Source organism: Malus domestica, chromosome 15 (assembly GCF_042453785.1).
Source record: "Malus domestica chromosome 15, GDT2T_hap1".
NCBI classification, from domain to species: Eukaryota; Viridiplantae; Streptophyta; class Magnoliopsida; order Rosales; family Rosaceae; genus Malus; species Malus domestica.
The window spans coordinates 54,523,253-54,548,724 of NC_091675.1; the positions used below are offsets into that span (position 1 = coordinate 54,523,253).

At 38.7% G+C, this 25,472-nt stretch overlaps 2 protein-coding genes and 1 long non-coding RNA gene across 3 annotated transcripts; all 3 read left to right on the plus strand.

The window, feature by feature from the left end:
- The first annotated feature begins 14,902 nt into the window (after positions 1 to 14,902).
- Positions 14,903 to 17,791, plus strand: LOC103402444 (uncharacterized). Its single transcript, XM_008341196.4, has 2 exons — positions 14,903 to 15,118; positions 16,200 to 17,791. The coding sequence occupies exon 2, from the start codon at positions 16,458 to 16,460 to the stop codon at positions 17,676 to 17,678; it is 1,221 nt and encodes a 406-aa protein (XP_008339418.2). The 5' UTR covers positions 14,903 to 15,118; positions 16,200 to 16,457; the 3' UTR covers positions 17,679 to 17,791.
- A 1,013-nt stretch (positions 17,792 to 18,804) lies between these two features.
- Positions 18,805 to 21,755, plus strand: LOC103402445 (uncharacterized protein At5g43822). The gene is made up of 6 exons (XM_008341197.4): positions 18,805 to 19,128; positions 19,275 to 19,393; positions 19,696 to 19,878; positions 20,157 to 20,213; positions 20,726 to 20,790; positions 21,171 to 21,755. Exons 1-6 carry the CDS (start codon positions 18,991 to 18,993, stop codon positions 21,212 to 21,214), a joined length of 606 nt encoding a protein of 201 aa, XP_008339419.2. The 5' UTR covers positions 18,805 to 18,990; the 3' UTR covers positions 21,215 to 21,755.
- A 2,116-nt stretch (positions 21,756 to 23,871) lies between these two features.
- LOC139192105 (uncharacterized) lies at positions 23,872 to 25,183 on the plus strand. Its single transcript, XR_011575924.1, has 3 exons — positions 23,872 to 24,086; positions 24,682 to 24,761; positions 24,856 to 25,183. It is a non-coding gene; the product is annotated as an uncharacterized lncRNA (long non-coding RNA).
- Positions 25,184 to 25,472: the final 289 nt, after the last annotated feature.

Sequence of the window (25,472 nt, forward strand, 5' to 3'; positions counted from 1 at the left end):
AAAATAGTGATTGGTGAGAGCCAAGTTTGATTTCTTTATGGTGAGGAGATGGGAAGAAGTGAGAGAGAGTTGTGATGGATAGTGATCAGTGATGTACATAGGGCCCCAGCTAAAAAATAAAATTAAAAAAAAATGAAATAAAGAAAGAAAACAGTGTAGTACAAATGTACTACCACTCAAGAAAACAAATGCAATTGTACTAATAGTGTAGTACCACTTAACCACAGCAGATATTTTGGTGAGAATAGGGAGAAACGGGCCCGGGCATTTTCTCAAGCCTTTTTGTCTTTACAAATTTCAAACTCGCCCCAAACCGCATGGAACTGGCCCACCTCGCGAGCCTAGTGCCCATTTGCCCACCCTCTACTGCAATGCAGTGTCCGTTTCCCTGTTCTGTTTGTCTTTTTTTACTGTTTGATTTAGAAACTACAGTGCAATGTCTGTTTCCTGGTTTTTTTTTTTTTTTTTTCTTTCTTACATTTTGATTCAGACACTGCAATGCAGTGTCTGTTTCTTGGTTCTGTTTTTACATTTTTATTCAGGACACTACATTACAATGTCCGTTTCCTAATTCTCTTCTTCTTTCTGTCATCGTTTCCACAATTCACGAAGTCTCCCTCAACCCATAAAATTACTTCTTTAAGACAATATAAATTTCATATCATAGAACAAAAGGAGATATAACCCATCAAATTAATCAAAACGCAAAAAGATTTCAAACCCAAAAGAAGAAAACATCAAAACCCATAAAATTCAACCCCAAATTCATCCCCCACAAATGCTCATCATGACTTTACCTGTTTTGGGCTCAACGAGAAGGCCTTGCCGGTGAAAGATAGCGACAATGAGGCGTATGTATTGAAATCATAGCTTTTTTGGTCTGATTTTTGGGTCTTTTTTCTCCTGCAGGTGGTGGCGGTGGTGTAGCGTCGTCGAATAGTCTCACCAAGAACAAGTTGCTAGATTGAGAATGGGAGAAGGTTAAGAGAGATCGACATGGTGTCCTGGCAAGGGAAGACGGAGTGCACGTAACGGCTTAATTGCACATTTCGCAAATCTAGTTGGCAGCTAGTTATGAGGTGGAAGAGAAAGGTCGCAGCATGTAATCACAATTTTTTTTTTAAACAAATGAGAGAAAATGAGAGAAGGGTAAAATACTAACTATGATAATGCCTTAAAGCCCATGTAACATTTATCATTAACCTATTCCTAATTAACAAAAATATATCATTGATTAAGTCCATAACAAAAATAAGCATTGATATATGACTAAACAGTAGTTTTTGTTGATCTTTGACTAAATTACCTTTAAATAAATTCATAGAAGTAAATTAGTGGCAGGTGGCCATTTATCACAATGGTGGAAAAATGTTAAGTTACATGACGACGTGAGTTCGAATATCGTCGGTGACTAATCTGACATTTAATTTAAGAAAATCTATCTTTTGACACAAAAAAATATATATATAACTATATTATTGTTTTATTAAGATTTAATTTTAAGGTATTTAAAAATACAAAAAATTTAATTAATATTTTAAATAAATTCATAGTAGTAAATTAGTATTCTATTAGAATTTGATTTGAAAATATTTTTAAAATACGAAGAATTTTAAGGGATTTGTAATTATTTAGACTTTAGGAAATAAGGCATTTAAGATTCTTAATGATTTTACATAATTCACAAAGGATTCGTTTGGAAGTATTTTTGTCACAGCCCGTCCCGAGATTTTCTTATTAAGGACGTGAAAGGACGAAAGTACCCTTGACGTTACTAAGGTAAGTGTTGTGACATGTTTTGAATATTTCCTACTCCCTAAGCTTTTGGAGAAAATAATTTAAGTTGGATTAATTTTGGATGGTATTTTTGTGTGGTTAGGGATTAAAATTGGTATGTATGGTTTTGGTTGGACCACATACACGCACAAGACCTCTCCCCTTCCCCTGTGCTCTCTCTCTCTCCGCCCTCACGACTCTCTCAGTCTCTCTTTCTCTCGAACCGTACGGACGAGACCAAGAACCCTCCAACTTTCACGGATCGACGCCAAAAATGTATGATTCTTCATCCTTTTAACCTCCTAAGTCGATTGGTGTTAGTTTTAGGACATGAAACGTTCGAAATCACGTGAAACCCGAACCTCCATTTTATGTCACTATTCATGCAATCGTAATATGTCGATTTTCAGGGAATTCTAAGCTTGTAGTAAGCTTAGTGAGGTCCCAAGGAAGCTCGGAGTGCTTCGTTTGAAGGTTTTGGACGTCGGGATCACCAGATTCGACTTTGGTCAGTTTTTGTGGGATTTCTCCGGTGAGATTTTGTAGTTTTTAGAGCTTTAAACTAGTCTATCGTGAAACTACATGTTTAGGGCTTTAAATTGATATAGAATTAGAAGAAAATGGTTGAGAAACGAGGGAGAACAAGGCAATTGAAAATTGCCCAGTTTTCCGGCCACCGGAAAACTCAGTCCGGCGAGCATCGAGGAAAAAGATGCGCGTGGGGGCGCGTAGGTCCGTGCCACCCACAGCGCGTGGGGTCGCGTGACAAGCCCAAAAATTATTTTAAAAATTTGTCGACGTTCGTGACGTCGAGTAGGTATATTCATATACCCGATTTGAGCACCGTATGAGAAGTTATTACGAATTGTTGGTTATATGCTTTAAAAATAACGTTTTTATAGTTATTTCGCATATAGGTGACACCTATCCCGAGGACGAGCGCATCCAGGGACGTCACGGGGGTTACGACCCTTCGACTTATCAGTGAGTGGGCAGTATTTCTGTTTATACCTATATACTATTGATATGTTTCCCATAAATTGAGTTTGAACGAAAATACGTTTTCAAATGCCATGCATGCATGATATGAGTTATATGAATTGATAATTGATGCATATATATATGTGAATTGGTGCTGTGGACGCACATGTGAGTATCAGGTGAGTTTATGTTATTCATGTGCATTGTTGATATGTATTATGTTGATAGCTCATAACCAGCAATCATGGTGTTAGTGCTTATATTATTCACCTCGCACCGCACGTTCACCTTGGATCCAAGTAGGTGCATGTCGTACAGACCATGAGAGGGTTCCGACATGTCGTACAGACCATGAGAGGGTTCCGACTGATATGTGACCTTAGATTGTGTACACAGATGTTTGATGAGAGAAGCACTAGAGCGTATTATTATTACACCATCCTTATCGTACAGACTACTTCAGGTAGTTCTGATGTATATGCAGTGTAGTGCCGTACAGGTCACCGAGGTGACTCCGGATGGATTTGATGTTGAGCTATAGAATTAACCGTACAGGATCAACTGCAGGGTCTCCGGTTAATTCATTATTTCACCTGTTACATTGATGCATCATTCATTCTGTTTTTGAAAGTTTTTAACATGGCATACTTTCTGGTTTTTAAGAAAGATTGACGATTTGAGATAAATGAAAAGTATTATGCTAGTATGCTATTTTCTGGGAAAGTATACAGGTTTTACAGCGAGGGGTTAGAAATATTTTAAATGAAAGGTTTTCAAAAAGTTTTGTTTTACTGACCCACTCAATTTTGTTTAGCAGCCCTCCAGGTTCTAGTTAGCAGTTGGTGGCTCACGAGGCTTTCTTCGACGTTCTGACAGACTCTCCTAATGTAGGACTCACCTGCGGGTGTTGTAACTTAATTATAGTCCTACTTGACTTCACCTAGTTGCTTATGCTCTGAAATTGTGTGTTGCACACTTTAACTCTCTTTAGCATGCTTTTGGTTATCCTTGCTAGTAGTTGGTTTTTATTCTTTCGTAATTCTCTTATTTTGCTTCCGCACCGCACTTATGGTTACGTCACGCTTACGTGACGGCCAACATGCCTTGATTCTAGGATCGGGATGTGTTAGTTTGGTATCAGAGCTTAGGTTGCAGTCCTGTATAATTGTTAATGTTCTAATGATCTTTTGGTGTCTTTTGTCAAAACCATGCCGCCTCGTAGGGAACGACGTCGTACTTCCGAGTCTAACTTCCCTGATATAGTTCAATTAGGGGAAGCGATGGCTCATGCTTTTCAGAATGTTATCCATCCTCATCCCTCTCCTCAGAGAACACCCCTAGAGACCATGTACAACCTGAAATTAGACCGCTTCATGGGTAATGAGGGTCACGAAGGGGCAGAGAAATGGCTAGACCATATTGAGAAGACGTTTCAGGTGATGCAAAGTCAGGGGAACCTTCCTGCTAACAGATGGGTTGAGACCACTACTTGGTTTTTGGGACGAGAACCAGCAGGTTGGTGGAAGAATCAGGCCCAGTTTATGTCACCAGAGATGGCATCTGATTGGGAGGTATTTAAGGAGAATTTTAAGAAGAGATTTGTTCCTCCAGAGTATATTGACCGTAAGAAGCAAGAATTCGCCCGACTGAAGCAAAAGGATATGTCGGCGCATGAGTACTACCGAAAATTTACAGACTTATCTCGTTACGATCCTGATACAGCTGGTAATCCGGTAGAGATGCTTCGCCGCTTTAAGTTAGGAACTAAGAGGAAATGGCGAACTTTTGCTAGTGCACTTCCTTGCAACGATTATCATGAGTTTTCTAAGATTCTGGTTCGGATGGAGGATTCCAATAACCTTCCCAGTAACAATGAGGATGATGAAGAGAAAAATGATAATCAGATGAGAGATGACAGGGGAAAGGGTATCTCTATTCCGAGACCCCGTAGGACGCAGACTTTCAAGAGGAGTGGAGCGAGTTCTAGTTCTTCCAATGGAGGGCTTAGTGTGACAGGCCCGAGGAGAGGTGGAAGATTTGCTGGTTGACCCAGATTTCAGAGGCCGAGAGATTTTAGTGGAGCTGGTGGTTTAAATGCTCCGTTGTGTCGTCGATGTAACTTCAGGCATCATGGATAGTACAGGAGAAGTGGTAGTGGTGGTTGTTTTACTTGTGGGTAGATGGGACATCGAGCTGCACAGTGTCCCCAGAGTCAGCAGAGACCTCAGCAGTCTACTATGCCACCCCCAGCACCGGTTCAGCAGAATTATGGATCAGGCAGCTATGGTTAGACGAGTCGAGGTGGTGCTTACCACTATCATGGTGATGTTGCTCCCTATGCCTCCGGACAGAATCAGTATTCGCAGGATTCTTATTTCCAAAGTGGGTATTCTCAAGATCCTGGAGGTTATTCTTCGTATTCTTCTATGCCAGCTAGTGGATCCCAGTGGCATCAGGGAAATCAACCCCGTCAGGGAGATGTTACTGCTAGCGGCACAGGACCGTCTAGGCAGGCTAGCCAGTCAGGTCAGGGACGCACTTCCCAGGGACGAGGTAGTCAGAGTAACAGAGGTCGTGGTGGACGACAGCAAGGTTAGGGACATGTTAATCACATCTCACTACAGGATGCTCAGAACCATCCAGACTTGATTATGGGTACATTAAACATCCTTGGTCACTTTGCTAGAGTTTTGATTGATTGTGGTGCTACCCATTCTGTGATTTCTCATACGTTTGCTCAAATGACACAACCTCACCCTACACCTCTAGGATTTGATTTAGAGTTTGCTATGCCTAGAGGAGACAAATGTTATGTTGATAGTGTTTATCCAGGGTGTCCAGTGATGGTAGATGGCGTAGTTATGCCAGCTGACCTTATCCCGTTAGATATTGTGGATTTTGATGTGATTTTAGGGGCATATTGGTTGCATTATAATCGTGCCCATATTGATTGTTACGGGAAATCAGTTTCTTTTCTTCGTCCTGGACTACCAGAGGTTACTTTTGTGGGTGAAAGAAGTGGGGTGAGACATGGTGTTATTTCTGCCATGAGAGCAAAGAAGCTATTATCGAAAGGTTGTCAAGGATACTTAGCACATGTGGTGTTAAATGATGTTGCTCCTAGCAATATTGAGGAAGTGGGAGTAGTCAGGCACTATCCTGATGTATTTCCAAATGATTTGCCTGGATTGCCGCCAGACAGAGATGTGGAGCTTTCGATTGATTTACTTCCAGGTACGGATCCTATATCTTTGACTCCTTATAGAATGGCTCCAGCTGAATTAAGAGAGTTGAAAATTCAGTTACAGGAATTAACTGATAAAGGTTTCATCCAACCTAGTACTTCACCTTGGGGAGCTCCGGTATTGTTTGTAAGGAAGAAAGATGGAACTTTGAGGTTATGTATTGATTACAGGCAATTGAATCGGGTAACGATTAAAAACCGTTATCCATTGCCTCGTATTGATGATTTGTTTGATCAACTTAAAGGTGCATGTGTGTTCTCCAAGATTGACTTGAGATCTGGATATTATCAGCTGAAGATTAAGGATGAGGATGTACCTAAAACAGCTTTCAGAACCCGTTATGGACATTATGAGTTTTTGGTAATGCCATTCGGATTGACTAATGCACCTGCAGCTTTCATGAGGTTGATGAATGAAGTATTCCAACAATATCTTGATAGGTTTGTCATTGTTTTTATTGATGATATTCTGGTATACTCTAAGTCGAAAGTAGACCATATTCGACATCTAAACTTGGTATTAAGGAAATTGAGGGAGCATCAGTTGTATGCCAAGTTTAGTAAATGTCAGTTTTGGTTGAATCAAGTGGCATTTTTGGGACATGTAGTATCGGCACAGGGAATTCAAGTTGATCCTCAGAAGATAGCAGCAGTGGAGAATTGGGAACAACCACGAACCGTCACCGAGGTACGAAGTTTTCTTGGTTTAGCAGGTTACTATCGACGGTTTGTTCAAGATTTCTCTATGATTGCTTTACCACTGACAAAGTTAACCAGGAAGGATGTTAAGTTTGTTTGGGATGAGAATTGTGAGCAAAGTTTCCAGCAGCTGAAACATTGCCTCACTCACGCTCCAGTATTGGTACTTCCTGACGATAGTGGTAACTATGAGATTTACAGTGATGCTTCATTGATGCAGCATAACAGAGTGATCGCCTATGCTTCTCGACAGTTGAAGATTCATTAAAGGAATTATCCTACTCACGATCTTGAGTTGGCAGCCATTGTTTTTGCTCTGAAGATTTGGAGGCATTATCTCTATGGCGAGAAATGTAAGATCTTCACAGATCATAAGAGTCTTCAGTATCTTTTCACTCAGCATGATCTTAATCTTCGTCAGCAAGGTGGATGGAGTTGCTAAGTGACTATGACTACACTATTGAGTATCACCCGGGTCGTGCAAATGTGAGCTGATGCACTGAGTAGGAAACCTCAAGGTCGACTTAAAGCTTTGTATGCTTGTCGTGTTCCTCTACTTGCAGATTTGAGAGCTACTGGAGTTAAGTTGGAAATGGAAGAGCGAAGAAAAGCTTTTCTTGCTAGTTTCCAAGTCAAGCCAATTTTGGTTGATCGTGTACTTGAAGCTCAGTTGGTTGATGAGGAGATTCAGGAATTGATTCAATTGAGAAGTGAAGGGAAAAAGAAAAACCTCAAGATTCGGGAATCGGATGGCATGCTTATGCATGCTTATGCAAGAGAACAGGATGTATGTGCCGAATAACGAGGAACTAAAGAAAGAAATTTTGGATGAAGCACATTGTTCGGCTCATGCGATGCACCCAGGAAGAACCAAGATGTATCATACCATTCGCCCATTTTATTATTGGCCAGGTATGAAAAGGGAAATTGCTGAGTACGTAAGTAGATGTATTGTTTGTCAGCAAGTCAAAGCTGAAAGGAAGAAGCCTTTTGGTCGGATGCAACCACTTCCCGTTCCTCAGTGGAAATGGGAAAATATCACTATGGACTTTGTGTATAAGCTTCCTCGTACTCAGAATGGATTTGATGGCGTTTGGGTGATTGTAGATCGGCTTACCAAATCAGCACACTTCATTCCTGTGAGGGAAAAGTTCCCTCTGAATAAATTGGCTAAGTTGTTCATCATGAAGATTGTAAAGTATCATGGCGTTCCAGTGAATATTATTTCTGATCGAGATCCAAGATTTACTTCTAAGTTTTGGATAGCTTTTCAGGAAACTCTTGGTACGAAATTACTTTACAGTACTGCTTATCATCATCAGACAGATGGACAATCAGAGAAGACTATTCAGACGTTGGAGGATATGTTGAGATCTTCAGTGTTGCAGTTTGGTGATTCTTGGCATGATCGCCTGGATTTGATGGAATTTGCCTACAACAATAGCTTTCATTCGAGCATTGGTATGTCACCATTTGAGGCACTTTATGGTAGAGCTTGTCGTACGCCATTGTGTTGGTCAGAGGTTGGTGAAAGAGTGCTAGAAGGCCCAGAGATTGTGGATGAGACTACGCAAAATGTTCAGGTGATTAAGGCTAACCTAAAAACGGCCCAAGATCGACAAAAGAGTATAGCAAATAGACATGCTACTGATTGAGTTTATAACGTGGGTAATTTGGTGTTCTTGAAGTTGTCACCTTGGAGAAGTGTAGTGCGGTTTGGAAAAAGAGGCAAGCTAAGTTCTAGGTACATAGGACCTTATGAGATGACCGAGAGGATTGGTGAAGTTGCTTACAGATTGGAGTTGCCTCCAGAGTTATCTAAAGTGCATAATGTGTTTCATGTCTCGATGCTTCGACATTATGTTTCAGATCCTTCACATGTGATTCCTCCTCAACCTTTGGAGATTAATCCGAATTTCACGTATGATGAGGAACCAGTCACTATCTTGGATTGGAAAGACAAGGTTCTAAGGAATAAGACGGTGAGTTTGGTGAAAGTATTGTGGAAGAAGCACTCAGTGGAAGAAGCTACTTGGGAGACGGAAGACCGAATGAGAGAGATGTATCCGAGGTTGTTTTATGGGTATTAAGTGTTTTGATTGGTTGTATGAATTTCGAGGACGAAATTCTATAAGGGGGGAAGATTGTCACAGCCTGTCCCGAGATTTTCTTATTAAGGACGTGAAATGACGAAAGTACCCTTGACGTTACTAAGGTAAGTGTTGTGACATGTTTTGAATATTTCCTACTCCCTAAGCTTTTGGAGAAAATAATTTAAGTTGGATTAATTTTGGATGGTATTTTTGTGTGGTGAGGGATTAAAATTGGTATGTATGGTTTTGGTTGGACCACATACACGCACATGACCTCTCCCCTTCCCCTGTGCTCTCTCTCTCTCTCTTCTCCCTCACGACTCTCTCAGTCTCTCTCTCTCTCGAACCGTACGGACGAGACCAAGAACCCTCCAACTTTCACGGATCGACGCCAAAAAGGTATGATTCTTCATCATTTTAACCTCCTGAGTCGATTGGTGTTAGTTTTAGGACGTGAAACCTTCGAAATCACGTGAAACCCGAACCTCCATTTTATGTCACTATTCATGCAATCGTAATATGTCGATTTTCAGGGAATTCTAAGCTTGTAGTGAGCTTAGTGAGGTCCCAAGGAAGCTCGGAGTGCTTCGTTTGAAGGTTTTGGACGTCGGGATCACCGGATTCAACTTTGGCCGGTTTTTGTGGGATTTCTCCGGTGAGATTTCGTAGTTTTTAGAGCTTTAAACTAGTCTATCGTGAAACTACCTGTTTAGGGCTTCAAATTGATATAAAATTCAAAGAAAATGGTTGAGAAACGAGGGAGAACAAGGCAATTGAAAATTGCCCAGTTTTCCGGCCACCGGAAAACTCAGTCCGGCGAGCATCGAGGAAAAAGATGCGCGTGGGGGCGCGTAGGTCCGTGCCACCCACGGCGCGTCGGGGCGCGTGACAAGCCCAAAAATTATTTTAAAAATTTGTCGACGTTCGTGACGTCGAATAGGTATATTCATATACCCGATTTGAGCACCGTATGAGAAGTTATTACGAATTGTTGGTTATATGCTTTAAAAATAACGTTTTTATAGTTATTTCGCATATAGGTGACACCTATCCCGAGGACGAGCGCATCCAGGGACGTCACGGGGGTTACGACCCTTCGACTTATCAGTGAATGGGCAGTATTTCTGTTTATACCTATATACTATTGATATGTTTCCCATAAATTGAGTTTGAACGAAAATACGTTTTCAAATGCCATGCATGCATGATATGAGTTATATGAATTGATAATTGATGCATATATATATGTGAATTGGTGCTGTGGACTCACATGTGAGTATCAGGTGAGTTTATGTTATTCATGTGCATTGTTGATATGTATTATGTTGATAGCTCATAACCTGCAATCATGGTGTTAGTGCTTATATTATTCACCTCACACCGCACGTTCACCTTGGATCCAAGTAGGTGCATGTCGTACAGACCATGAGAAGGTTCCGACATGTCGTACAGACCATGAGAGGGTTCCAACTGATAGGTGACCTTAGATTGTGTACACAGATGTTTGATGAGAGAAGCACTAGAGCGTATTATTATTACACCATCCTTATCGTACAGACTACTTCAGGTAGTTCTGATGTATATGCAGTGTAGTGCCGTACAGGTCACCGAGGTGACTCCGGATGGATTTGATGTTGAGCTATAGAATTAACCGTACAGGATCAACTGCAGGGTCTCCGGTTAATTCATTATTTCACCTGTTACATTGATGCATCATTCATTCTGTTTTTGAAAGTTTTTAACATGGCATACTTTCTGGTTTTTAAGAAAGATTGACGATTTGAGATAAATGAAAAGTATTATGCTAGTATGCTATTTTCTGGGAAAGTATACAGGTTTTACAGCGAGGGGTTAGAAATATTTTAAATGAAAGGTTTTCGAAAAGTTTTGTTTTACTGACCCACTCAATTTTGTTTTGCGCCCCTCCAAGTTCTAGTTAGCAGTTGGTGGCTCACGAGGCTTTCTTCGACGTTCTGACAGACTCTCCTAATGTAGGACTCACCTGCGGGTGTTGTAACTTAATTATAGTCCTACTTGACTGCACCTAGTTGCTTATGCTCTGAAATTGTGTGTTGCACACTTTAACTCTCTCTAGCATGCTTTTGGTTATCCTTGCTAGTAGTTGGTTTTTATTCTTTCGTAATTCTCTTATTTTGCTTCCGCACCGCACTTATGGTGACGTCATGCTCACGTGACGGCCAACATGCCTTGATTCTAGGATCGGGGTGTGTCAATTTTAAAATGGTTAAAAGCACTTTTAGTGACAATATTTTTTTATTCAATCTTTTGGTAAAAATGCAATGGAATCATGGAAAAGCACTTGAATTGTTTTTTTTTTGACAAGCAACAATAAATTTTGTAACGATCCGTCCCCAAAAGTTACAGTCTTTATAATTTTTAAAGTGAATTTATGAAAATGCCCTTCAAGGCAAATGCATTGACTTTTGTTGACTACCTTGTCAAGTTACGTAAGATTCATTTTCTTGGCGTATCCTCGTATTACTCGTCGCTAAGGACACATGGGCGCAAACGGAATGCAATTTGGAGTTATAACGAATGAGATATTAACGTTTAAAGTTGTGGGTATTTTAGTAAATTAATTAATATCAAGAAAGCTCCAGATTTTTGGAGCCAAATCTAGAAAGCAACATGTGTGGCTGAGATTGAAGGAAAAGAAAGATAAGCGGTGAAGATGAAAGATAAAGGAGAGAAATGAGGGGTGGGACGCCCAATTAGAAAGAAGAGAAAAAGAGGGTGACCAATGGGGGAGAGAAGAAATGAGGGGAAATGAGAAGGAAGAGAGCACGGGATCACCTTGATTTGTTTCCAACCTGCCGACCCGGTTCCTTAACCCGGTCCTATCCCCTTCATCCGATGTCCGTTTGAGGTGATTTTGGTGTCTAAGGAAAGCTCGCATCAAGCCCAACATCTCTGTGGTGTTAGAATTCTAGATTTCTAACCCAAATTCACAAATTGAAGCCACAAACCCACGAAAGCATCCGACGATTTTAATCTTTTTTCGATGGCTTCGGCGAGTTTCACCGTCGATGACCACCACCAAAAGACTCCTCTCAACCCCAGGAGCAAGGCCTAAGCTTTGGTAGAGGCATCGAAGTTCGATTTGGTGGCGAATCAACAACTACCCAAATTTAAGGCTTCCAGCGGGTTTTCGTAAAATTGGGGCTTTTCCCGGCCAAATTGGCCTTAGTCACATGTATGAAAGTTGCTCTACTAACTAAGATCTTCATTTTTGTGAAGTTTGAGAATTTTAAAAAATAGTTGAATTTTCCGGCAAGTAGGGGCGGCCGACTGCCACCTGCGGCGGCACATGAGCCGAGACGTCCCATGATCTTCCTAAGCTAAATTTGAATACCCTGGTTCCATTGGTGAAGTCCGATTGACGAATTTTCGTCATTTGAACGTAGTTCCATTAAGGTCCGCCACTTAATTATTATAGCAATCAACGATCTGACCATTGGATCGTCATCAAACTTTGATACGTTATAATACGTAATATTTGAGGATATTAAAAACTTACGAATCAGGAATCTGACGTACGGATCTTCTTGAATAGGATATGTAAGTTATATGTTCTATTGATAAGAATTCTAAGACATGATTTGATAATTGTTCTAGGCGCCGATTGTTTGTGACACCTTGTTGTTTGTGCTAGGGAGCTGTAGCGCGGACTCCAGGTGAGTGGGCTTTTGGTTTTCTATATATACGTATATATATGTTTTCCATTTTCCCAGAAATTGTTTTAAATGGATTTATGTTTTTAAATGCCATGTCAATTGCATTACATTTTAGTATATGCATTAGTATAGATATGCATATTATTGCATGACGCTGTGGACGCCCAGGTAAGCTTCGGGTGAGTGCATATTGATGATAGTGATTGCAGTGTGTATGGTTATGTTTAGATGCATTTAGTACTCATTATCCTGCACCTCGGTGTTGGTGCTCCGCCCGAGGCCAAGGCTAGCCTTCACGTGATCGTTCACCTCCCACACCACACGCTCACCTTGGATCCAAGGCAGGTGACAGCCTGTCGTACATACCACATTAGGTGGTTCCGACACGTAGGTGACTTGCAATACTTCGCACAACATTCACGTGATCGTAGCACTTGAGTGTATTTATTTAGACCCAACTTGTCGTACAAACCACATTAGGTGGTTCCGACTTATGTGTATGAATTGGTTAATGAGTTGTAGGTTCAGCCGTACAGGTCACGTTAGGTGACTCTAGCTGGCATATCATTTTACATTGATATATTTCACCTAGCTTACTTATTTCATTGCTGAGATACTTGACATGGCATATACTTGGTTTTCATTACTATTGAGCATGATTTCTATATACGTATGTGTTATTATTTTCTGGGAAATTATATGGGTTTTACGGCTAGGGCAAAAGGTTTTTATTAAAAAAACTTTATTTTTAGGCCCACTCGCTATTGTTTTGCACCCCTCCAAGTTTTAGCTGGTGAAAGTTCGTATCGACGAGGGTTCATGGCGAATCTCAATATAAGTATGATCCTTACCCACACTACTGTATTTCACTTATGCTCTGACGTCGCGTGTGAAATGGGTTCATTCTCGCTCATAGCGTACTTTTGTCTTTAGTCACTTTTAGGTTTAAATTTATTCACATTTTTCACATCACTATACTTAATGGTTTCGTCACCTTCTAGGTGTCGGCCATCACAGCTCGATTCGGAGTTCTACTGGACATTTCGGGTCAGGATGTGTCAAATTTCATTCAAAAGAATAACGTTTGAGAACACATTACAAGCACAGAAGGGCAAAAGCATCCCCCATAACTCACAACTCAACCTTGAACATCTTTTAGAAAATGATCGGCCATAAGGTCGGGATCCTCGAACCTAGACTGAGACCGAATCATGCAGAGTCATCCAAATTATTTTCTCTAAAAACTCTTTCAGTTATTTTAAAAGCACTTCTAAACGACTACATAGAGTCAACGAAATTCCATAAAACTTCATAGGGTTATAACTTTTTTTCAAAATTCTTTAAATTCCTAACTAAAACTTGCAAGTGGTTGGTCGGGTAAGAAGAGCAACCCAACCTTTTACAATTCAAGTGCGGGTTCAGTATCAGGTTTACTTTTCTTTTGTCAACATAATCGGGTTTTTAATTCGATAGGAAAATATTTATAAATAAAATTGTGGTTGAGGGGAGAGTCGGAGACTTGTGTAAATATTAAAATGATGACATGGATAGAATTTTCAAAAAGGTTAACAAGTTGTGTTCTCTTATTTATAGTAAAATAATGCTAAAATCACTATCACTATTAGCCAAGATTTCAAAGGCTCGTTTTGAGTTGCTTGAGTGCATTTTAAAAGAAGCACTTATTTTGTGCTTTTTATTTGTTACTTTATCGACTATAACTGTTTGAATCAAATTTACGCGCCTCCGCGTACGATTGAGTCATAGCATTGAAGAATATTTTTGTCAATTTGTATTTTGTTTGACCTATTGTGAAAGATGCATGGTATCTACTCTCTACAATCATTGGAGTAACTTTTACCATGTACGACACCAAGCCAATGGTGATGCTCATTAGTTAGCTCGTTATGCTCTTCACTGTGACTTGTTGTTTAACTATTTTGAGAATCCTCCAAATCTCATTTCAAAATTTATTATTTAACGAGTGTATCAATTAGTTGTTTGTTTGTTGGAGAAGTTTTATATTAATGCGGTTTTTTCTTATTGAATATACCTTTGTATTTAGAAAAAATTATTTTTAAGTTGTATTGTTCTTTACTTGTATGTGAAGTCTTAACTTCGATTATCAATGTCATGTTCTGACCAAATTATTACAACTAACATATTAAGAAATTAAAATTATATTTTTGCAAGGGGTTATGCTGTTTTAGTCAAAAATGTGTAGAAGAGGAAACTCGAGAATCTACTGCCCAATCTCCCAAAGAATTGTCCTCAACGGAAAAATAAAACAAAAAAATAAACGGCAAAAAAAAAACAAAAAGGAGAAAAAGGAAACTCACTGTAAACGCCGCCACGACATTGCCACGTAGGCTCGATAAGAAAGCGAAGCAAGTCTATTCAGATTTCGAACCACGAGGCTCGGACGACACAGCTGGAAACAGCCTGTCACCAACAAAGTCCCACTCACCTATTCCCCTAACTATGCTCTCTCTCTCTCTCTCCAGTCCCTCTGTTCTCTCTCACCCTCCCCTCTCTCCTCTCTCCATCTCTCTGTGCAAGTTAGGGTTTTCTGATCTTCTCGTCCGATTCTGCAATTCAGGCCTCGGCTTCAGCAGATCACGATTCTCGGCTCTGTAAGATCTCGATTGATCCCCCTTTTGCTTTATTTCGTACTAATTTGTGCCATCGTTTCTTAAATTTAGGGTTTCTAATATGTTTGCGGCTTGCTGTTCTCTTTATGTTATTCATAGTTCATTTAATTTTTCGGGGTATAGTTATTTTTTAGTCATTTTTGTGACTTTTGTTTTCCTGTACTTTCTTCTTGAAATGATTTGGAATATAATGTTTGTGTAAGGTTTACTATTTTGAAATTCGGTTTAATGTTTATGGACTGTTTGGTTGCTGAGAAATGGTAGGAAATGAAAAGAAACTAGATTATAAATTTAAACTATATTTTCCAGTTTTTGGGTCTATTATAATGGATATCAAATAAATGAACAACCTTAGGCTTCCTGGTTTCGTTTTTGTTTTCTTTTTTATGATTTGTTTGCACACGTCTATATAGCTCGATAGAATATCAGTAGTGTCCTTGAATGAGATGCAATACTAAGATTTTTGTCAGATTATAAGAGTATAAGCAGTTTAGAGCAAACACTCTTTTGTGAGAAGAGAGATATTGTAGCTTGATTGATATTTTCATAAGCTTTAATCGTTCGAAACTAGTTCTCACAATGCTGAGGGAAGAATGTTACGCAAGCAATGAGATTCCATCCGCGCTTCTTCTCTCTGGACATGTGATCTACAGATCTCTTCTATTACAAAGAGTAGATATTTGGGTGCGCAGACACTTTGACGTGCTCTAATTTTTTTATGCAAAAATTGGTACTTGCAAAATCTGACATATTCATAGAATCTGTAATCACTTATCATTTGCCTCGAGTAAAAGCTATTCTTTCATGTTTCCTCTTTTAAGTGGTATGCACTTGTCTTTATTATGTTTTGACAATCTTATATGGGGTTGGTTATTTTGTGTGACCTTTTTACCCTTTCTTACAGGTATGCCAGTTATAAATTTTTATTGGTGTAGTATTTTTTAGCTTCTTGTTTAATTAAAGTTTAAGTTGTCTGAGTTATGTTGATTGTAACCATAAATTTTTTAATCTTCAATCTCTGGAAACCCTGTGTGCTCATGGTTTTCTTCCATCTGTTTTGCAGGTGTGTGGGTCACATAATCAACCTAAGAGCCCAACATTGTTCAGATAGTGTTGGTGCTGTATGGTTGTTCATGGGAATGTCCTGGAAACATCAACTTCAGTAATTGATATATCTATGGGTGCGATGAGAATCTTCTGGTATTACTATTTAAACTGCTTTGATAGTTCTCGTTAATTCTGGGAAGGAAGCGTTTACGCTACCAGAGGATCATTGTATCCATGCTGGCAGAGAGCATGCGTGGAATCTGTGCTTCGGGTAATGCCCCTGACGAGTATTGCTGCCGATACACTCGGTGTGTTGACCATATGTCTAGTTGCTCTCTTGATCCTTCTTGGTTTCCTCTGCATTATATACTTGTTTTACTTTCGCTCTCGCATTCGTAGTCAGGGTTTTATTCAGCTGGGTTATTTCAGTGGCCCTTGGATTATCCGAATCACTTTCATCGTGTTTGCAATCTGGTGGGGTTTCGGTGAAATTGTCCGTTTAAGTCTGTTGAGACGTGAGGGGAGAGTGTTGAACGCCCTTAACTTGAAATGGCAGGAGACTCTTTGCAAATGTTACATTGTCTCAAACCTTGGGTTTGCAGAACCATGCCTATTCCTGACGCTTGTGTTTCTACTTCGTGCGCCCTTGCAGACAATGGAGACTGGAATTCTAAGCCAAACGTGGAATGGGAAAACAGCTGGTTACGTTCTTTTCTTTTGCCTTCCAGTGGTTGCTCTTCAGCTCTTTGTTATTTTAATTGGACCCGAACTCTACAGGAATGAGAGTTTACATAAATTGCCTTCCTACTTCACAAGTACAGTGAACAAGACTGATCACATTGCCCTCTGCACTTACCCCTTGCTGAGTACCATCCTCCTTGGGATTTTTGCAATCATTCTTACTGCCTACTTGTTTTGGCTTGGAAGGCAGATTTTGAAATTGGTCATCAACAAGGGTCTACAGAAGAGAGTTTATACATTGATATTCTCGGTTTCAAGTTTCCTTCCATTAAGAGTTACTTTGCTTGGTTTCTCTGTTTTATCTAAACCAGAGCACATTCAGTTTGAAGCTCTTGCTTTCTTGGCTTTTCTTGCACTTTTATGTTGTGCCGGGGTGTGTATATGCATGCTTGTTTACTGCCCAGTTGCGGATTCTTTAGCCCTGGGGAGTTTACAGGACTTGGAGAGTAGGAGAGTTAATGATGATCAAAATGATACCATTTCTCTTATTGCTAACCAGAGTCATATGGAGGGAAGTTCTGGAATCAGCCCATGTAGAAACTCTGATGCGTCAGCAAAGCGTGGATCAATTTCGTTTCGTACTTTGGAAAGGGAGGAGGGTTCTTCTAGGGTACCCTTTGTGGAACTGAGCCTCTTCTCTCCTAGTCGAGATGCATCACCCCCGGACTCACCTCCGCTGCTCGGGTGGCCCATGCGCCCCCTTCCATCATCTCACTCACCAGTAGTTGAAGTTCACGGAACCACAGCTAGATAGAAGCATGCAGCCGCAACTGAGTTCGCCTGGTCAATATCAATATCAATTTTGTGGTAAAGAAAAACTGATTGTAAAGGGTTTAAATTTTTGAATAAGGATTTTTGTTCTTGGTTTGTTTTTTGTTTTTCTAGTTTTCTTCCGATTAGTGATGGGTTTTTGCTTGCTTGATCGAATTCATGATATGATCTCTCTCTCTCTCTCTCTCTTAATCCACATTTCTTGTTTGCTGAAATGAAGATCTAATTGTATTATTATATGCAAAACCTTTCGATTTTGATTCGAATCTGTTGAGTTGAAACATGATTTTGTTTTCCAGTTGGATGAGATTAGCTACCAAATTGTAGACAGACTCGTTAGCTCTAAATCTGCAAGACTGGTTTGTTGTTAATCAATCCATCGATCGTGTGAGTGGTTGAAGTTTTCGGTTGTTCCGTGGTGTAATGTAATAGTAATACCAAGTATTTTAACTGAAACCTTGAAATTGCAAGTGACCTTATATCACAGTAGTGGAAAAGAGTGTTGTTCTTGTACCACGGCGTTGGTTCGAATTCTGTTGGCTCCTTAATCAAATATTTAATCTAACAAATCTATCGTTTAACAAAAAAAAAAAAAAAATCCTTGAAATCTCTCCAGTTTCACTGAGGTTTCTGTGCGGGGGCGATGTGTTGCTTGTGTTTCTGTGTGCTTAATTGCTTATTTTGCAGGATGGCTTGAGAGAGTATTGCTCCTCCAGCTCCCCCTTTACATTTTTCCATTTGAAGTTCCATCTTTGTAATTTTTGGTTTGAACTTTATTGCGGGTCCTCAATATGCTACTTCTGCTATGGGACCTATAGCTTCACAAGGGGTAGATTATAATGAGTAAATTTTAAAGTGGGACGAAAAGTTTGCGTTTGTGGGAGTAATTATAATGAGTAAATTACATTTTGCATTTTCAAGTTTTGATTTTATTACAACTTCACACCTTAATAAAAACACTACAATCTCATATACAAATTTAAAATTTTACTGCAATGTCATACATTCCTTGGTCATTTCCTCAATCATAATTATTTTTAAAAGGTTAATAATGATTAGGAAGAAAATAATTTAAAGTTAAAAAGTAAATGGGCCGCCCACCCACCCTTGCACGGTTCCACCCTACTACCCACCCATCGTCAATTCATTTCCGCCTCACCACCAACACAGCCGCAGCCTCATGCGAAAGAGGTGGAATCTCGAAATCGACCCGTCTCTACAAGCAAACCAAAATTTTAAAATTTCGGCTACGCTGTTAGAGTCCGTCTCTGACACTCTGTGTGGAGTGTGGTGTCATGGGGATGGAGGCGATGGTGAAGAGGTATCAGCAGAGGTTCAGGAAGGTGAAGGATGAGATGGATAGCTGGGCCCTGCTTCAGTCTCGCTTGATTTCGCAGTTCAGGAACGCCTCCTCCATCATCCAGAGGTTGCAGGTCTCGAACCCCCTCTTCTTATCCATTTGTTTTTTCCATACGCAGCCACGAAAAACAAACCCACCCCAAAGAAAAACCATTTCTTGATATGCCTTTTGTTAATTTACAACTTGGGTTTCATTTCTTAACTTTGCGTTTTTGATCAGGTGCTTCAAGATTCCAAGAACTACGGCCGTTTGAAAGATGTCGTTGGTATTGAAGAGGCACTACTGGCAAAGCAGATGGAATCATTGCAAAACATCTTCCTTTCCATGAAGAAAACCATGTAAGTTTCCTCCTGTTATCTTCTTTCTGGTACTGGTAACCGGGACTACGGCAGTCAGACATGGCCCAAAACCGAAAGCAGTCGCTTTTTTGGATTCATACAGCTGACCCCACTTGGTGGGATAAGGTTTTGTTGTTGTTGTAGCGGTAACTGAAATTTATTATGAATGCATCCATTTCAGTCCTAAACCATGATTATTCCAATTGAAAGCATAGCGTGCTTATTTGCGTATATCTAGTGCTACCAGTCATTTTTTAGGTGGAAAGGGGGGAAAATGGTTAAACTTGTGTTATTATTTTCAGGGAAGAGTTTCATGCTATTGTACTGTCTCTTGGGAAGATCCATCGTGATGGTAGGCAGATGGTAAAAGGCGGTGCTTCTGGTCAGCTGAGTGTAAAACAACTGCAGCAACGAATTGGTGTAAAGCCCAGTCTTGCAGATTGCTTAGATGGGCTTATGCTTCTCCAGGACATGCATTGCTCTGAGTATGTAACTCTTTGGTTTCTTAAATGATAATTGTTGTGTGCTAGCTTTGAGATGTCAAATGAGGTTTCGCCAGATGTCATTCCTATTTTTCTGTGACTTTATGGTAATTGGATGTATTGGAAGTTTAATCTAAATTGCTGCAAAATGTCTGGTCCTCTCCTGCCCACACGCACAGTCGCACACCACGCACCAATGTAATTAAACTTTCTTTTGGGGTTATATATTGGTTGAGACTTGAGATCATGAATAATTTTATCTTTTCCCCTTCCTTTATCAGGTACCTTTTGAAGTCATCATTGGTTTCAGCACTGTCAGAACTGACCTTGAAACCCAGGTGTGCGAAGTACTTATCTTCTAACCAGAACTGATACTTTTACCTTTCCAATTTGTTTAGGAACTTGATCCTTCCAAATGTGAAGAGATTCTGTTGTAGTTTGGAAGATGTTATTTAATGCAACTTTTATTCTTCTTTAACATATAACGTCGAGGGAGAATGAACTGTTAATACCAGCAGCCAGCTATGTTGAGATTCCAACCCCTCGCATCCCACCCTGATTTATATATTTGTAGTTCAACTTTCTCAATTTCTGAGTTTCCATTCCTTTTTTATCCGGGCTGGGGGATTTGGGAGCTGAGATCAGTAGACTGAACTTTATTTGGACCTCCATTCTACTTGAGTTTTTTATTGTTACAGTTACAAGTCTACTATAAATTTGGCACACTTTGGAACTCAGTGTAATCTGCAGATGCGTCAGCCATTTTTTAACATGGTCATATTTCAACATATTTCTTCCTACTTTTAAGAACTAAGCTTTTGTACTTGACGTTTGTTCATCAATTTTCCAGTGACAGTGATTTGGGTGCACTCCAGCAGCTCTTGGTTGATCAGCCTAACATCCCCAAGGAGGAAGGTAAGATACAATATGTGATAGGGTTAGACCAATCTTTTCAACTATATATATGCTTTGAGCCACTTTCCTTCCATTTTCTTGTACAAATATTTGTGTTACGACTGGTTTTGACAAGTTAATTGACGTGGAATTGAAACTGAAACCTTTGTCCTTTTGTTTCATTTGATATTTGGTCAATCATCTATCCTTTATGGTCCATGCGATTAAAATATTCCGACTTCTACTTACCTCGTTCTGTTTTCTCTTCAATAATTATTCAATTTGTGTCTTTTCGATATTGTTTATTTCATGTAGTTGTCATCTCTTTTAAGTTATATGGATGACACTGAAGTACGCAACTCATGCTCTCCTTGGTAATTCTTTCTCTTTTCTTTTTGCAGTTCAATTCATCTTTGATATCATATTTGCAGAAGAAATCTGTTGATGTTCTCTGAAACATTTCTGCCAGCTTTCCTAGATCTGGAAGGAAGAATTCATTGAAAACTCGAAACCAGTCAACACATACTTGTACTCAAACGTACCATTAATTCATGCAAGAGTTATTTGATTTGGAAAGTACCAGTGATGAGTTAGACAGCAAAAGGTCCCTGCAACGTTTTATGTTTGGAAGGGCCCCAGACGGAGAATTCATTGTAACTTGAACTCACCAGTATATTCCTGGAATTGACGCAGCAGAAGGTTGGGATACGTAAGTTGCTTGCCTCTGAAGAAACGACGTGTATCAGCACTTCTGTAAATTCTCAGTCCATGATGTTGAGTTGAGTTATTAACATTGTGCCTATTCGATTATGATTTTCGGGCCTCGTGTGTGAGCCGTTTGTCCAGTGTGGCACGGACTGCCGGGGATCAACTACCCTTTACTTTTTTATCCGAGTAAATCCCATAACTTTGAGATGGTTTTCTTGTTCTGGTATATAGTAAGATGAATATGCCTGAAGCTATCAGTTAGTTTTTACTTCTCAGTATTTTCAGTCCTGTGGCGGTTAAGTACTTGTCAATTTTTACATCCGGATCCTCTTTGTGTGGATCCGGGGATCCGTCAATCTTGTCCGTTCATCGTACATCGTGCGGTTAGAAATTATCTTAAATATTTTTATTTAAAATTAAACATAAATAGTATTTGACAAAAACTGATCGTATGATGTACGATGAATGAACATGATTCACGGATCATTGGGATCCTTTCCAAAAAGATTCGAAGAGGATCCTGTTGGGAAGTAAAAAACAAGGTTTAGTTTGATGTGGTACAATATTTGGGGCGTACGTTTTGGATTTGGATCCTCGCCGGATCCCCTCCTTGGGGATTCTAGGGGATCAATGAATATGGACTGTTGATCAAAAATCGTGTAGTCACAATTTTTTCATTTTTTATATTTTTCAAGCAAAATGATGCTGCTTTACTTTTAAAAATATAAAAAACATTTAATTGGGACCGCACGATTTTTTATCAACAGTCCGTGTTACTTAATCCCTAGGATCCAAATCCGTATGTTTTTCGGGCTGGTTTGGTATTGATGTGCTTTGAAAAAAAAATGTTTTTGTTGTGATGTGAGAATAAGCTCATTTTTGTTGCTTCACGTTTTCAGTTTTTTTTTTTCTTCATCCAAAACTATGAAAATAAGTTGTTTTTAAGTGTTTACCAAACATCATTTTGAGCTCAATTTTTTTTTATATCAACTTCTTATAAAAGCATCTCACCAGTACTTACTCTTATGCAATTTTTTTTTTGATGGGGTGTGCTATCCACACACTTCTCTTTACTTCTTCCACATCCTTTGTTAATTTCTATCCTTTAATTTTCTTCAATTCATTCGATCCGACGGTCGAAAATTAAGGGCAGTTTTGGATTTGCATAAAGATTTTGTAAAAGTAGCCTTTAAAAAAAAAAAAGTAGCTGTTTTAAAAAGTTGGAACCTGTTTTGGACTTGCATAAAGTTTTGTAAAAGTAGCTTTTTTTTAAAAAAAAAAAAGTAGCTATTTTAAAAAGTTGGAACCTGTTTTGGACTTGCATAAAGTTTTTGTAAAAGTAGTTTTTTTTAAAAAGTTGGAGCCGGGCAAGGATGACATGCATAAATAAAAAAATAGTTAAATTTTTTTTAATGGTATTCATCTTTATTTGTAAATGAGAGATTTTAAATTTGATTCTTATCAAAAGTGGATATGAACTACATTATTGCTAACTCATTGTGAGGCTAAGCCTACCTCCTTCTCTTAGTGTAATAATATCATTTGTTCCAAAAAAAAAAAAGTTGGAGCCTTAATTATGTTTGGTAAATGTAAAAAAAAAGTTTTTTTTTTCTTTCAAAATCATGGGTCCATGATAGCAGAATCAGAAATAGCACTACACATGCTTCTAAAAAAAATGGTTTTTTTTTTTCATTAAAGCAAGTGAACTATAGTTTACCAAAAACTTACCGATTTTTTTTCACTGCTATTTAATTTCACAGCACAATAGAAGTAATTTGAAAATAAAAAAAAAACACAACAACCCCAAACTAGTCCTAATAGAAATGAAAGTATACTTATCCTTTTTTAAATGCAAATAATGTAAACTACAATTGATTTGTACTGAATGCAAAATAACAGATACGATATTATGACCAACAAGCCTAACTCACGTTTAGAGTGTATAATTTCTTGATTACCATATCTCAACAACTATACTTTAATTCGACATGAATCACCTTGGACTCTCTTTTAGCGTCGCAAAACAAATCAAGAAAAAGGAAAAATAAGAAGCCCACCGTTTTATGAGAAATTGAAGCCATGTACTATTTCAAAATCTTTATTTATTGACAAACAATAAGGTAATCCCACTGGTTCATGTTAATTTATTTTCACACAATATTTATTTTTACTTAAGCACATTACTTTTTCAACAAAAAATACTTAAGCACATTGCTTCCAAACTTTCATTTTTAAGTGATACATTGGCACAAGATTAAAAACATTCACGAATATTAAATTAATTGTCACATCACCATAGAAGTCGTTACAGTATAATATGTTTTTACAGTGGACCCCTAAACCATTAATTTGAAAACCGAGACCCCTACGCATCTCACCAACCGGCGAAAAAGAAGAGAAATAATTCCTCAAATATCAATGTCGTTGTCATGCTGTCGGAGTTCCAAGATTTTTTCTTGCGTTTTATTGCGTTCGGATTGGACATGCATGCCGGTCAAAGGCCGGCCTTTAACCTTTATGTGACCAAACCGTTAGCATTATTCACCATCTCTCTCTCCCTCTCTCTCTTCTGCGTCTCTGGGTTGGAGTTCCAGTCTGATAACTGTCAGGTTTGAATTATATACACAGTTTTGTTCATCCCTTCGGGTCGATTCTTTTGCATTTTCAAGTCGATATTTTTGTTTATGTTTATCTGGATTGTTGGGTCGGGTTCATGTTCAGTTGAAATCGGTCATGAAGATTTCTTATCTTGATTTGTATTCTTGTTTATTTCCGCAATTGGGTTCTGTTTCTTTTGTATTTTTGTTGTGAAATTTGAGGTTGTGTGAACTGCAAATTTCAATAATCCTGCGGAATCAGGATGCATTGCAAAGTGATCACCTAAAGTCAAAGGAACGTGGGTCCTACAGTTTTCCAAAACATGACTATCTGGGTTACCACTTCTGTAATTTTGATCATCTTGCAGAGAATTCTCTGAAATTATTTGCAGTAGTTTTATTTTATTTTATTTTGGTGGATGAGAGGATGGAAAAGGACATTTTCTTGTTGCCAACTTATCGAGGTAAAATGGTAGCTGTAATTTCAATGCCTGTGTTGATGTTCTTAACTTCCAGGTAACTGAAGGCACATGATAAGATGAAGAACATTATTAATTAATCATGTAGCTGCGGTCTGTCCGATTAAGTACTGTTTTGTTTGATACAGGAAACATGCCTGCGAAGAAGATACTGGAGAATGGGTTTGCTGAAAGAGATCACGAGCTTTCGGATTCTTCACTTGAAAAGGTATGATCAATACAGATTATTTGTAGATATAATAAGACAAAAATGAATAGTAATATAAAATATTGACGTAGCTTAACCGTGACCATACAAACAGGAGGGCACGGAGAGGGCACCAAAAGTGGAGGGCAGACAATCCTTGTCCGTAATTTTGATCATTTTGCAGAGAATTGTTTGAAATTATTTGCAGTAGTTTTTTACTCTAAAAAGACATTTTAACGAAAAATACATTTTTACTCTAAAAAGTCACTTATGTTACTATTCACTTACAACACATTTTTGTCATTTTAATTAAAACTTAAAGTTTTCAAACTCTTTTTATTAGTTTTCTTTTTGTTGTAAAAGTAACTTTTTAAAAAAGTTGAAGATTGCGCAAGGATGACTCGATAAATCGAGAAATGATCCAATTTTTTTTTATAGTGGTATTCCTCTTCACTTGTAAGTGATATGTCTTAAGTTCGATTCTCGTCAAAGTCGAATATGAAGCTGTTTGGGCCCAAAATTACACAATCGGTTTGAGTAATTGAGGCCGTTAGATGAGTAGAGTTTTAGACCGTTGGATGATAAATGGTTTTAATCATAATATTATCTCTTAATATGTGTTAGATTATCTAAACCTAATATTAGCTATATCCAGCTGGTTGTTTAAAGATAGATGAGATGCAAATTATATTTCCAAAGCAAGTAATGCAGTTCAATTTGATTTGAGACTCT

Bases quoted from the DNA above. Each gene is read 5' to 3' on its own strand.
- LOC103402444 (XM_008341196.4), top strand. From the start codon at position 16,458: ATGCCCCTGACGAGTATTGCTGCCGATACACTCGGTGTGTTGACCATA.
- LOC103402445 (XM_008341197.4), top strand. From the start codon at position 18,991: ATGGGGATGGAGGCGATGGTGAAGAGGTATCAGCAGAGGTTCAGGAAG. The intron at 19,129-19,274 runs GTCTCGAACCCC...GTTTTTGATCAG, and splicing joins CCATCATCCAGAGGTTGCAG to GTGCTTCAAGATTCCAAGAA. The intron at 20,214-20,725 runs GTGTGCGAAGTA...TCAATTTTCCAG, and splicing joins GAACTGACCTTGAAACCCAG to TGACAGTGATTTGGGTGCAC.